At 38.1% G+C, this 14,015-nt stretch overlaps 2 protein-coding genes across 3 annotated transcripts; both read left to right on the forward strand.

The window, feature by feature from the left end:
• Positions 1-7,469: 7,469 nt before the first annotated feature.
• On the forward strand, positions 7,470-9,703 carry LOC113290199 (AP-2 complex subunit sigma-like). Its single transcript, XM_026539781.1, has 6 exons — positions 7,470-7,668; positions 7,758-7,856; positions 7,945-7,995; positions 8,676-8,849; positions 8,945-9,004; positions 9,322-9,703. Exons 1-6 carry the CDS (start codon positions 7,666-7,668, stop codon positions 9,361-9,363), a joined length of 429 nt encoding a protein of 142 aa, XP_026395566.1. The 5' UTR covers positions 7,470-7,665; the 3' UTR covers positions 9,364-9,703.
• Positions 9,704-9,818: 115 nt separating this feature from the next.
• On the forward strand, positions 9,819-11,992 carry LOC113290195 (COBRA-like protein 2). 2 transcript variants are annotated; one of them, XR_003331461.1, is made up of 6 exons: positions 9,819-10,098; positions 10,185-10,264; positions 10,456-10,912; positions 11,058-11,219; positions 11,350-11,606; positions 11,709-11,992. XR_003331461.1 is itself a non-coding variant. In XM_026539769.1 (4 exons), the coding sequence occupies exons 1-4, from the start codon at positions 10,032-10,034 to the stop codon at positions 11,216-11,218; spliced, it is 765 nt and encodes a 254-aa protein (XP_026395554.1). In that variant the 5' UTR covers positions 9,819-10,031; the 3' UTR covers positions 11,219-11,302. The 2 variants fall into 2 exon arrangements, 1 of the variants encoding a protein (XP_026395554.1); XM_026539769.1 differs by lacking the exons at positions 11,350-11,606; positions 11,709-11,992 and having other exon boundaries at positions 11,058-11,302.
• Positions 11,993-14,015: the final 2,023 nt, after the last annotated feature.

Here is a 14,015-nt window from a genome sequence, read left to right on the forward strand (position 1 = left end):
TACAATAAGGATACTCAAAAACTTTGAAGATCGAGTTATACATATTCAAGTGATTCAGAATCTCTGGATAGAATTACCGATTAAGTCAACAGTCTCCATTTTGTGCAGCTATCGGTAGTAGAAACAAGTTTATTTTGAAAATATTACTTTGAAGATTGAAGACTGTGGATAACATGAATTTAAGAATCTTGGTTTGGTTATCTGCTAGACTTAATTGACTTGAACAACAAGGAGTCTTTATTAACAACAAAAGAACCTTGTATAACAAACATAAATATTATAAAATCAAGTGGTTTATTTCGGTAAACATAAACCTTGATCATCTCATTCAAGGGGTTTAAGATCTGAATATGCCATGTGGATTCAAGTGGTTCAGATATTAAACGAAATAACCTTGACTTGGGATTAAATTACTCTTTCTGTTTGTTATCGAAACTGAGTTAGAATCATAGAATTTTCCTTGGATGTTTGATTGATATCCTAACGGAAATCTTATTCATCTATTTGGATGTCGGGTAGCAATAGTCTTCACTGCAAATTGTGGATCAAAATCCTAGATTGTAATGCACATTAACTAAGATATATAGAACGTGCATGCCAGATTGGTTGTAGATGCAGAGATACTGAGATACTGAGGAGATAGAACTAAACTGAAGTTGCATAGTAAGAAAGAGTACAGCGGTTAATTCTTGTTTGAGTGAATGCTTAGCTGAACCCACAAACATTGATATGTCAAATCTATCGTTAAGTTTGGATGCCAAAACTATTTATTGATATAACCTACTAAAGTTGAGCTTTAGATTAGATTAGATAAGGTAGTAGATTCCTAAGATTATCCAAGTTACTCTTGAAGATTGGAGACTGAAGATCACACTAAGACATCATTTTGAAGAACTTCATCAACATGTAAGTATAAAAGACTGATTTTCCATTCATATTGTTTCCCGTCTGTCTCTCTATCATTCTTAGAAAAGTCTTAGATTTTAGTGGTGAATAATCACAAAGAAGAATTTTAGTAGAGACTAGAAATATGCTTAGCAAGTCGAAATTCCTTAATCCAAGATTTGCTTGGCAAGATTGGAAATAAAGGATCATAAGAGAAAATCAAGTGAGAACTAAAAGTTTGTGTTAGAAAAATTCATCTTTTGATTTAGCAAACAACTTAATTTATGTAGTTTACTACTGATAAACTTCTTTGTTCAAGTTTCAGAAACTCACAATTTGAGTTCACGAATCTAAAAATCTATAAAAGTCTGAATTAGTGAACTTTTCCACGTTGAATTAGCAGACATAATTCACAAACCCATGAAATGAATTTTAATTTTTAATTTTTTTCTTACTATTACTCGCACGTGTGACCACAACGATATCTCGTATCTGAAAACTAACATTCGACCTGTCAATTCTCCAGGGATAATAAAGAAAGCGAGGATGTATTGGATAAACAAAATCCACTTGGTTTTAGGAACACCATTCCTTCAAAACTCGCGTGATAATTTTTTTAAATTAGGCAATTGCCACAGTGTGTGCAACTTACTTATTATTGGTAGGTTGAAGATATATATGGAAGTAATTAATTTAGGGCTAATTGATTTTCGGTACTTTATATATTATCCAAATTTAGTGTTTGGTATAACTTTTCCCCAACTTAGGGGTTGGTACTTGGAAATGTCGTTAACTATATCAAATTTTATCATCTATAATGTTTACGCACTTATTATTTTACCTTCGGTTGGACCAAATTATCCTTATTGTCACACAAACTTTTTACACGCTTCAACATTTTTACCTAACCTCCTAACTCTCCATCCCATTTTCTTTTAGCTTTCCCTTTTCTCTCTTTCATTTTACGACCAAATTTACACCACTACCTCCATAATCTTCCGACCAAAACCTAAATTGTTTAAATCCACTAATTACTATCGAAAAAAACTAGAGCTTGGCGCAAGCTGATTAATTACAATTTCAATTCACTCATCTATCAAAAAAATTATCAAAGAATCAAAATCAATAATGTACAAATCATTTTGGCCATAAGTAATCGAACTTCAATATGATAACAATTCTGAAGAACATAAGTTTCGAAAAACCCGCTCCACCTGACATGAACCACCACTAATAAACCTATACCTGCCCACCACCATTTCGATTTCTTTATCTCTTAATGAAAAACATCAATACCAATTGCAAGTAAAAAAAATCCGCTGGAAGAACATTATCACAACTTACTATACAGAGAGGTAACTAACATAAAGAAAAAAACTATTGATTAAAAAACAAACATATCAATTGGACTAAAATATTTGTTCATTATAATTTCTTATCCTAAATTCTCTATCATCCTTTACTTCCCTAGCATCGCCATATTCACCACCACTATAACATCACTACTTGTAACCAACACCACCAGTTCAAAAAAGTAACAACAAAAATTGGGGTTTTTATTTAATGAAAAGCAGGGTTTTTATTTATTAAAATTGGGGGTTTTATTCAAAAATTGAGGTTTTGGTTTTATTCAGTAAATAAGGGTTTAGTTTAATTCATAAATTGGGGTTTCGATTTACTGAACATGGATTTTGATCTACTTAATTACTAAATTAGGATTTATTTGGTTCAGTAAATCAGGGTTTTGCTAGATTCAAAAATTGCATGCATACAAGTTACTTACCAAACTCATTTGGCATCTCTTGATGCTAATCTCGCATCATTGGCCATGTCCAAACCCTGTTTGGCACATGCCATTGTCTGGCTGCAACTCGGACATGCACTCCGCATATCTGACCTTGGCCAAGTCACGGATTATTTGCAACATCACTTGGCCACTTGACAGCCATGTCATAGACCTCCCCACCAGCTGAAATCGACTCCCTCGTCGATTCCTTTTGTTGTAGGTGAGCCTGAATTTGTTCTTCAAATTGCCACAATGTAGTATCCTTCTCCCAAGAAGCTTCGGAGTCTGGCAACCCTTGCCACTTAATCATAAAATAAGTTTCATATTCTTCTTGCTTTTCCCCTCAACTCGATCATCAAGTATAGCCTCAACTTGCTTGTCGAATTGTGATCTGATTACTGGTGGTGCACGCTTCGCTTGTTGTCTCGAAGTGTCCAGTAAATCAGGATGGTACTTTTTCAAGAAGCTGACATGAAAAGTCGGATGCACTTTCAATCGTTCCGGCAACACGAGTCTGTAAGCTACCTTACCAACTCTTTTCATCACTTCAAAAGGACCATCATACCTTGGAATTAGGCCTCTATGCACTGTCTTGCTAGAAATCTTCTTCCAAATTTGGGGCGTTAGCTTTAACAACACCATATATCCCACCTCAAATTCCACATCTCCGCGATGTAAATCAACATACTTTTTCATGCGTCTCTGCGTCTTGGATAAACTATAACGCGCCTGCTCAGTCATCTCCATATTTGACCTTGCATAACGATATGCTGCTGTACAGGAACCTTGCTTCTTAGCCTTTTGCACCTCATGAGGGGTTAATGGTTGCTGGCCTGTTGTTAACTCAAAAGGACTCAACTCTGTTGATGAACTCTTGTGTAAATTGTAACAAAATTGGGTTGTATCCATTAACGCCGCCCAATTTCCCTGACTTGAAGTCACATAATGCTTCTAGCAATGCATTTATCCTCTCCGTCTGACCATCGGTTTGGGGGTGATTTCTAGTAGAAAACTTCAGTTCGGATCCAAGCAATCCAAACAAGGCGGTCCAAAACCTGCCTGTAAACCGTGAGTCTCTATCACTCACAATATCTCGAGGAAGTCTCGAATACTTCACTACATTCTTGAAAAACAGATCCGCTGCAATGTATGCATTACAAGAATGGGGACAGGGAATGAATGTAGCATACTTCGAAAAGCGATCAACGACGACCATTATCGAGCTAAAACCTTGCACCTTTGCTGGCCCATTAATAAAGTCCATCGACAAGCACTGCCATGACTTGTATGGAATCAACAAAGATTGTAGCAATCCTGCTACGCTTCTCCTTTCCGTCTTATCCGGTTGAAACACTAAGCATGTCTTCACATACAATTCAATATCTTCATCCATCTTAAGCCAGTAATAGAAACGAGCTATCAAAGCATGCATTCGTTCCATGCCTGGATGACCAGCCCAAATGGAATCATGCGTCTCTCGCAAGAGTTCCCTTCTCAGTCCACCTGAATTATGTACATAAATTCTTCCTCCTTTGGCATAAATGACTCCATCATCTAGCCAATATCGACGAACGATCCCATCACAGATCTGCCTAGTCAGACGCACACATGCCTGATCATTCTTCGTCTCTTTTTTGATTCAAGGCAAAAACTCTGCCTCAATCTTGGTCAGTGCCGCAACATATTCTTACACCAACTTTCTGCTTAACGCATTTGGCACAGAATTAAGCGTTCATGGCTTATGCTCGAACTTGTAGTCGAACTCGCTCAAAAAGTCAAGCCACCTTGCTTGTTTTGGCGATAGTTTCTTCTGGCTGGAAAAGAACGTAATGGCCATATTATCCATCCTTATGATGAAATAAGTTCCCAACAAATAATGGCGCCATGTTCTTAGGAAATGTATCACTACCAACATCTCTTTCTCATGCATAATGTATCTCCCTTTAGCATCGTTAAGCTTACGACTCTCATAAGCTACCAGATGGCCATCTTGCACCAAGACTCCCCCTAGAGCCCTGTCTGAAGCATCAGTGTGAACTTCAAATAGTATATCGAAGCTAGGCAAGCGAAGAACTGGTTCTGTCGAGACCGCTTCCTTCAATGCACCGAATGACCATTGACACTCGTCAGTCCATGCCCATGATTTGTTCTTCCTCAACAAATCTGTCAGTGGGGCGACTTTCTTTGAATAGCCAACTATAAAGCGCCGGTAATAGTTTTCCAAACCCAAGAAAGAGAGAAGCTTTCCAAGCTTCTTCTGCTCAGGCCAATCCTTAATGGCCTGTACATTTTTCTGGTCCATATGCACGCACCCTTGCTATATCACATGGCCAAGGAAAGTAATTGTGGTCTGGGCAAACTCACACTTTTCCTTATACATATACAAACTTGCCTCCCTAAGCTTTGCAAACACTTTGCGAAGATGCATCGCATGCTCTTCCAAAATCTCATTGTAAATGACTATGTCATCCAAGTATACCACTATAAAGCGGTCGATGTACTCAGCAAACACATCATTCATCAGGTTGCAAAACGTTGCAGGTGCATTCGTCAAGCCGGATGGCATTACACGGTACTCAAATGAGCCATACCTGGTTACCATTGCAGTCTTTGGTTCATCTCCTTTTGCTATGCGCACTTGGTAATAACCTGAGCGCAAATCCAACTTGGTGAAGAATTTGGCCTTGGAAAATCGATAAAACAAGTCTGCCAATAACGGAATTGGTTACTTGTTCTTCACAGTTAGCTTGTTCAAATCCCTATAATCAACACACATACGAAGCGAGCCATCTTTCTTCTTTTGGAACAAAACCAGAGCACCAAATGGAGCTTTAGACGGTTGTATATAGCCTGCCTCCAGCAGTTCAGAAATCTGCTTCTGCATGTCCTCAAGTTCTAGCGGTGACATACGATATGGTGCTTGCGCAGGCGGCCTCGCCCCTGGCACCAATTCTATCATATGATCGATCCTACGCCGCGGTGGTAGCGTCTTACGCAGTTCTGCAGGTATCGTGTTTGCAAACTCTTCTAAGACCTCAGCTATTCCATCCTCAACTTCTACCACCTTTCCTGGTTTTATCTCAACCAACACGCCTAGGAAAGTAGCCAAGCCTTTGCGCATACCTTTTTTCACCTGAATCGCAGACAAATATGGCTTAAGTATCTTGTTTGGTTCACTTTGCCTCACCATAGAGACAAAACATGGGTATTGAGGGTGCTGTATAAATATCCCATTTCTATGAGGTAATGGCGACGCCTTCGTCGCGCAAAAAAAAATCCATGCCCAAAATCAGGTCATAATCATCCATGACCATCAATATAAAATCTAGTTTCCCTTTCCATTCTCCAACTTGCACATCTGCATTGCGAACTTTCCCTCGACTGGTTTTTGGTTATGCATTAACAACTTTAATGGTGCTAGCCGTGCTAGTAACTGTTAAGTTCAATGCCATGGCAACGTCTGGATGAATGAAAGACTTTGTAGCACCGGTATCAGCAATCGCTAATACCCACTCTCCATTGATCTTCACATCAATGTACATCATTCCAGAAGACATCTTCTTCTTGGTGTGTGCTTTGCTCCCTAGCAAACGACTGATGTTGCGATGTTGGTCCATACCAACATCATGCTGAGCCCTCCAAGCATCGTGTTGTTTGCAGCGTCTCGGGTACCCTTAGTGCAGTTCTGATATGTAGAACAACTCGTTTCACCCTCATCAAGTTGTTCCGAGGAAATTCTTCATGTATGATTATCAATTGCAGATTCTTGGATTAATGGTTCACATACCTTTAATGATAACCTTTGTCTTGATCTTCGCCCCATCCTTTGCATGCCTTTTACTTTCTGTGTGGATTCTTCACTTCAAATACAATTCACGGGCAAACTCAAGAACAACAACAAATTCACTCAGCCTTCTATAATCCAACGTGAACAGAGAGGCCCTTAACCAGGAATCTGATACCCGAATTGTCACAGGTTTGCACAACCCAAATGCAATACCAACTTGACAATGACAATTATGCTCCACAACACAATCTCAACCAAACTCACACTTAGCCAATACTTCAACTTCTTGACTAAATCTCTATTCAACCCATACTAAATAGAAGTTTTGATCACGAATCTTCCAAACCTTCAATCAAATACACACGCTCCGCTTGATGCATAAACAATAAGCCAAAACAAAGGGACAATGCACCAACAAAACTTAGCTTTTTAAACTAGGTCGTAGCCTTTTATTTATTGCACACTTAGGGTTACACACTCTTCTTGTTCCGGATTACTCAATCCCTTCACAAGATCATGCTTATATAGCCTTACAAAAGCTATTTACAAGTAACTGTCAGGCAGTTACATATTTACTTTATACCAGGCAGTTAGCCAACCGTGCCAACTGATCCAACTACATTCTAAAGCCAAACAAACAGGTCCTAGCCTTCAGAAATGCATAAAGAAAAGCAACTTCCATGTAACCAACTCGAAAACGTCAAGGCCACGTGCCCGATACATGTCATTCCGGCCTTGTTGCATAATCATTGTGTCTGCCAGCCAAAGTCGCGCAATCATTGCTACACATCATTCTCCCAATGATGTAAGTGTGCTAATGCAAATCTGATTGACCATGTTCAAACCCTGTTTGGCACATGCCATTGTCTGGCCGCAACTCAGACATGCACTCCGCATATTTGACCTTGGCCAAGCGACTGATAATGCGCAACTGTTGTGCATCATCACTTGGCCACTTGACAGCCATGTCATACCAGGGGAGGGAGAGCATGCTGGATAAATTTTTGGGTTGCTGATAGCATTTTCGATCTAACCCTCTACGAATCAGATTCCAGAGAAACCTTCCATCGGCAGAGGAACAGAAGACTGAAAAGATCTAAACCAAAAGAAAATCAGAAACACATTTGTTCTCCTTACAAACCCTAGATTCTCGTAACCTGCCAATTTTTTCTCCTTTTTACGACAATCATTTCTCCTTGTTCTAGAAATGGTAAATTCAAGTTCATCAATTCATTTGCTGAAAGAAAAATTACAAACCAACCATTCTTGCATCTTTTAATCGCTTATATGTTTCTGCAGATTCGATTCATATTGTTGCAAAACAGACAAGGCAAAACTCGTCTTGCAAAGTATTACGTTCCTCTTGAGGAATCTGAGAAGCACAAGGTTGAATACGAGGTAAATTCCACAAATTCGTTCGATCTAGTCTAGTTTTTTCATTATAATTGTATCTATTAAGGTTTTTGAGTTTGATTTCACTTTACAGGTTCATCGTCTGGTGGTTAATAGGGATCCCAAGTACACGAATTTTGTCGAGGTTGGTAGTTTTTGAGTGTTTATTATAATTACACATAGTTCAGCATATTTTGATTTCATATATGTTGTGTAGTAGTAGCTATTTGGTCAGCTTATTGCATATATGTTGCCTAGAATACGATTGATCTGTCGTGTGAGCCCTGAGTAAAGTAAATTGTTGGGCAAATTCATCTTTTTGGAATTCCTGCCCCATTGTCCTGAATGTGACCATGTCCTAGGACTTGCAGAAACTTCGTTTTGGATATTTGAGATCAAATATGTTAAAAACATGTACTTTTAGCTTCTTCTCAAGTATGTGAATTTATTTTGAACTTTCAAAGCTAGCAAAAGAAACAGCTCTCCAAGACTAATAGGTTCTATCTCTAAGTACGCAAATTTGTATTTTAATTGGTAGATAAAATTGTATCGCCGGCCAGCCAGAATGCAAATGTACCTCAAGATTTAACTTTGAGGCCATTTGGAGTACCGTGTTAGTACTTCCTTTTGTTTTTAGTTGAAATGTATTGTACTGGGTAGTATTAATATGCCACTATTGAGACCTCGGATAGTTCATCCATCTTACATATATTATCTTTGTACGTCTGCAAACACTTTAATGGCATTAGCTTGGTAACTCATAAGACATCTCATGGTATTATATATAAAAGGTCACTGAGTTTAAAACTACCCCGATTCTTGCAGTTCCGTACAAACAAGGTTATCTACAGACGATATGCAGGACTGTTTTTCTCCATGTGTGTTGATATAACGGATAATGAGTTAGCGTACTTGGAGTGCATCCATTTATTTGTCGAAATATTGGATCATTTCTTCAGTAATGTTTGTGAGCTAGATCTGGTTTTCAATTTCCATAAGGTTTGTACTTCTTCTTTTTTGTCTTTGATTTGGTAAATTATTCTCCTGCTTAGTTATTGTCATCACTTGAAATAATCTATGTTTTCTCATGATAGGTATATCTAATTCTCGATGAATTTATTCTGGCTGGAGAGCTCCAGGAAACAAGTAAAAAGGTCTGTATGCAAAGTATATCTTCCATTCAACTCATTTTCTGTAAAAAAAGGTCTGCTAATGTATCTGTTTGAAATCCTTTTCCTCTCTATATCAGTAACTAAATAATAGGTTGATTTTTACACCTAGTCGTAAAAGAAAAAATATATCTTCCCGATGACGAACTCTAATTTTAAAACCATTGCTGTCTACTAGGGCCTTCTCAGAGATACTATATGAACAACATATGTCTGTTGCTCACAATCTTTCCTGCCCTGATAGAACATTAACTGAAGCAGTAGAAGTTATGCCTAAAATGCTATCTTACTTAAACTTGCAGGCTATCATTGAGAGAATGGGGGAGTTGGAAAAACAAGAGTGAGAAGCCTATGTTCAAGATGAGCTTGCTTCCTGTTGTTGTGCATCACAGTTCAGTCCGCTCTGCAATTTGTTTATTCGATTGTATAAGTGATTAAGTGATAGGAACGTCAAACAGGACTTCTTTATTCCTGTGTCTCAGGCAGTATTATTATTCAAGTACAGATGTCTATTTCTTCCGCCTTGATGTATATACATGTTGGTGAAATGTCTATTATTATCTCTGCCGAATGGTTTCTTCCGAACTAAATTCCATTTGCATTTGATGAAGATACTTGAATTGGGTTTTGTTGGTTTCACCATCAGACTCAATTGGCTAAATTGAAAATTGAAAATTGAAAATATGACCAGTGACCTCACTTTTCTAATTGAGAATTTGACCTCACTATTCTACTTGTTTCTCTCGAGTAATCTCTCGAGTAAATCAAAGAAATTGGTCTTTTACGGATGGCTGTTATTCTGTGTACACGACGTGTAAGAATATCTTTTGGCACTAAAGGTTTTTGCTTTTTAGTTGAGAACATCTTTCTCATATACTTTCTGATTCTCCAACGTTTCTGTTTTGTCTTAATCAAATTTTCTATGTAGTTTATATAATCACCTTTTTGATGCATTTTTCAATTGCCCTTGTCCTGGATTTGCGTAGTTCAAACACAATTTTTCTCTCCTCTAATGGCAGTTAATCTTCTTTCAGCTGCTCTAGCAATACTTTTGTTGGCACTTGTGTGCAATCAGGCAGGTAATTAGTTAGGCTTTCTAATTTTTGGTTCTTTTGAAAGAAATATCAGCTTCTTACTGCTGACTTGCACTGGTTTTCTTTCACAGATTGTTACAACTCTTTAGATCCGCACGGAAACATCACTGTTACTTTCGACATACATAAATGGACATCAGATGGCTATATGGTTAAGCTCGTCATCTTCTTTGAATTACTACAGCTAGTTTTTGAAGATTTTATTCAGTAATTTGTACTTTGTGACCAACTGATATCTGACAATTCTTAACTGAAAACATCACAAGTCTAACAGGCTTGTTCAGAAGAAATTTATGTTACCTCAATATATGATCATATACAGAGTTATGGTGAACAATGCAGGCAAGAGTGACTATCCAAAACTACTACCAGTATCGCCACGTGGAGAAGCCAGGTTGGGCACTAGGATGGTCGTGGGCCAAAGGTGAAATAATATGGTCAATGATTGGTGCTTTTGCAACACAACAAGGGAATTGTTCAGCTTTTAAGAATCAAATGATTCCACATTCATGCAAGAAAAATCCAACGATTGCTGATTTAATGGAAGATGCTAAAGCGGAGAAAAGATCAGACAACTGCTGTCATGGTGGACTTCTTTCTGCATGGGCAATTGATTCTTCAAAATCCTTTTCTAGTTTTGAAATAGTAGTTGGCAATTTGGAGGGAAATTCTTCTGGTCATATGCCTCGGAATCTCACTTTAATGGCTCCCGGACCTGGTTACACTTGCGGAGCATTTGGAGACACCGACCCCACCATTTATCTAGACAATGATGGTAGAAGAGAAATGCAAGTTTTCAGTAAGTACAGTCCCATTGTTATTATAGGATAAGCACTCATAGCTAATTTTAGCCTGAACAGGTTCAATCTGACCTGGATGCATATTACTTGAGACCCTGCCTCAGATACTGGCTGAAATCAAGTGAGCGTTTCTGTAATTTGCAGGGACTTGGAAAGCAACATGTACTTACTCTTCCTTCATAGCTAACAAGGCTCCGGTTTGTTGTGTTTCTCTCTCTACATTTTACAATCCTACTATCACTCCGTGTCCCGCTGCAGCTGTACATGTAGACTTGCTGCCGACAATGGTGCAGGCTCGTGCATAGGGTATGGTTTTCTCTTCTCAGTCCCTTCTCCCGCTACTTGTATCTTTAGGTTATAGTACTCGAAAGCTGAAAGTCTGTGTATTTTAAACACTGCGATAAAGATGTAAGACACGATGCATTAATTGATGCAGTGATGGCTTCTGATCCAGTGATCTGGACAGTAACAACAACTTACTACAATGCACTGATCACATGTGCCCGATTCGGGTCTACTGGCATGTAATGAGGAACTATGATGGTTATTGGAGGGTAAAACTTACTGTAACAAACTATAAATTTGGCACAAACTATTCCGATTGGAATGTACTGGTGCAACATCCTGGTTTCAAAATGTCTCCTTCAACTTATAGCTTCAACAGTACATTGCTTCCATCTTTGGGCTTTGAAGGTAATCAATCTTTAGACTACACCATTCCAGGTGCTACATAGTAGACAGACTTTAGAAATACATCGTTCTTTGCTCATGGGATTCGATTCCTTGTATGATCAGGTGATAAGGTAGCTCTTTTCTGGGGCATTGGTCACTACAACAGCGAACTTCCGCAAGCCAAACTGAATCAAGAAGGATATGTGACAACTGAGATACTTTTGGGGAAGGATGTTAAGTCATTTACACTGAGAAATGGATGGGCTTTTCCTCAAAAAGTTTCTTTTAACGGCGAAAACTGTGTAATGCCTCTTCCTGATGATTTTCCAATACTGCCTAGCAGTAGCTTCATCTGGAAACCAAACACTTACCACCTTTTATTACTTTTAACTGTCGTTTTTGGAAGTTCATAAATTTTTGTGTGTTGTTTGCATATCAAGTAAAATATTTTTCTTTGACATCTTATTACTGATAACAGCGAAAAACTGTGTAATGCCTCTTCGTGATGATTTTCCAATACTACCAAGTGGTAGCTCCATATCGAAACCAAATATTTACCACCTTTTGTTACTTTTCACTGTCCTTTTTGCGAGTTCATAATTTTTGTTCTGTGTTGTTTTGCAAATGTCCACTAATATCAGGTAAAATCTTTTTCTGCGACATGTTGTTGTCATAAAAATACTCATTTTATGACACCACATGATTTTCGGACAAATGGTATCTCTAAAATTACAAGAATGAAAATATTTTATATTATTACATTTAATGTACATGAAAGTTACATAAATTCTGTCTTCTTATAGATTCGAACTAAAGTCAATACACAAAGAAGTGAACAACCAAAAAAAAAAATGGCAGTCAAAATCAATCTATTGTTTTGTTCACTTTTCATCTTCTTGTTCATCGTCCAAAGAGGTTCAGGAGAATGTTCATTCGATGACATAAAAATCGAACAACAAAAGACTGGCTTAACACATCAAGGCGTGGACGAATACGTTGTCAAGTTTTACCACACTTGCAAGTGCCGTATACTGGACTTGGTCGTGGGTTGTACTAACTTTCAGAGCACTGAAACAATACACCCTGCAACGTTGGATTTTTTACCTGGTGGCCCTGATGTTGAATGTAGGGTCGGTGGTGGTCGAGATATTACAAGTCCGTTTTTCTTCAATTACGCGTGGTATAAACCTTATGAATTCATCCCTAAGACATTCAACTACGACTGTTGACTCCACAAGAATGTCTTCAGCATAGTTTATGTAGTCTGCTTTTTGATTATTTTGTTTGCTAATAAATGAAATGTCGTACGTTATTATAAATCGTATCAAGAATGAAATTCTATTATCTTTTGCTGATAAATGAAAGATATATTGTGTTCAAGGTTCAAGTTTGGTATTATCTTTATTACAAAGTGTAAAAGTGAGTGAAAGGTGTAATAAACATTAGACAAAACACCTATTTTGCTAGAGAATATATTATCTTTCTTACACACAAGGCAAAGAAGATACGAAAACCAAAACCTCCTTAACAGACCAATGAACACAGTACCTAAAAGACTTCTTTCCCTTGCCAACATCCAGAAATCTAACTTCATAACATCCAGCATAAAATTGGAAAACCAAAACAAAAATCATTCGAATGTTATCTTTAGCAGCAACTCCGGGACATCCAGTGTCCAATGCCAAGGCTAATTCTCGGACCAGAAAGACGCACCCGTCTTTGGGTCTGGTGCGCTGCAACAATCTGCATGATCATAGCTATCGCGGTGATAATCACGGGGGTCGTCGTGTTTGCAGGTTACATGATTATGAAACCGAGAATCCCTTCTATGAGTGTCAACTACGCTTTTCTAGACAGGTTAAGCTACGATCAGTCAGGACAAGTGACCATCCAGATATCTCTAAACATCAAGGCAGAGAATGAAAACATGAAGGCAGATGCAAGCTTCTCCAACGTAAGTTTCCTCCTCAATTTCCATGGATTCAAGATTGCCGAATTAAGGGCTGACCCGTTCGTCCTGCCTAAGAATTCCTCGGTCAATCTTGCTTACGCTGTTCCATCCATGTCAATTCCATTAGAACAGGATGCTTGGGAAGACATGGTCGCATCAGTGAAACAGGATAAAGTATCATTTAGTCTGAAAGGCGATGCAAAGACTAGATGGAGGGTAGGTATTATAGGGCCTGTCAAGTTCTGGACTCACTTATCCTGTCAACTTAATTTCTTCGCTAGCAATGGCAGCAGTATAAAAACTGATTGCAGTTCTAAGTCTAGATAATCTAAAAGTTCTTCCAGTTATTTCTTTTTGCTGTCCTTGTAGGGATAGTTCATAAACTTTCTTAGTATTTGTCAAAACTCATTTGAAACTGTATGTATATTACCAAAGCATATCAAGTACAGTATATTTTAAATCCTTTTTTTTTTCCTGTC

This window comes from Papaver somniferum, chromosome 1 (genome assembly GCF_003573695.1).
Source record: "Papaver somniferum cultivar HN1 chromosome 1, ASM357369v1, whole genome shotgun sequence".
Classification (NCBI taxonomy): domain Eukaryota; kingdom Viridiplantae; phylum Streptophyta; class Magnoliopsida; order Ranunculales; family Papaveraceae; genus Papaver; species Papaver somniferum.

What these genes read in the sequence shown, in the direction of transcription:
- LOC113290199 (XM_026539781.1), top strand. An exon ending in AGCACAAGGTTGAATACGAG is followed by an intron (nt 7,857 to 7,944) that starts GTAAATTCCACA and finishes TTCACTTTACAG; the next exon opens with GTTCATCGTCTGGTGGTTAA. An exon ending in AGTACACGAATTTTGTCGAG is followed by an intron (nt 7,996 to 8,675) that starts GTTGGTAGTTTT and finishes CGATTCTTGCAG; the next exon opens with TTCCGTACAAACAAGGTTAT.
- LOC113290195 (XM_026539769.1), top strand. Translation starts at nt 10,032, where the DNA reads ATGGCAGTTAATCTTCTTTCAGCTGCTCTAGCAATACTTTTGTTGGCA. An exon ending in ACTTGTGTGCAATCAGGCAG is followed by an intron (nt 10,099 to 10,184) that starts GTAATTAGTTAG and finishes TTTCTTTCACAG; the next exon opens with ATTGTTACAACTCTTTAGAT. An exon ending in AAGAGAAATGCAAGTTTTCA is followed by an intron (nt 10,913 to 11,057) that starts GTAAGTACAGTC and finishes TGTAATTTGCAG; the next exon opens with GGACTTGGAAAGCAACATGT.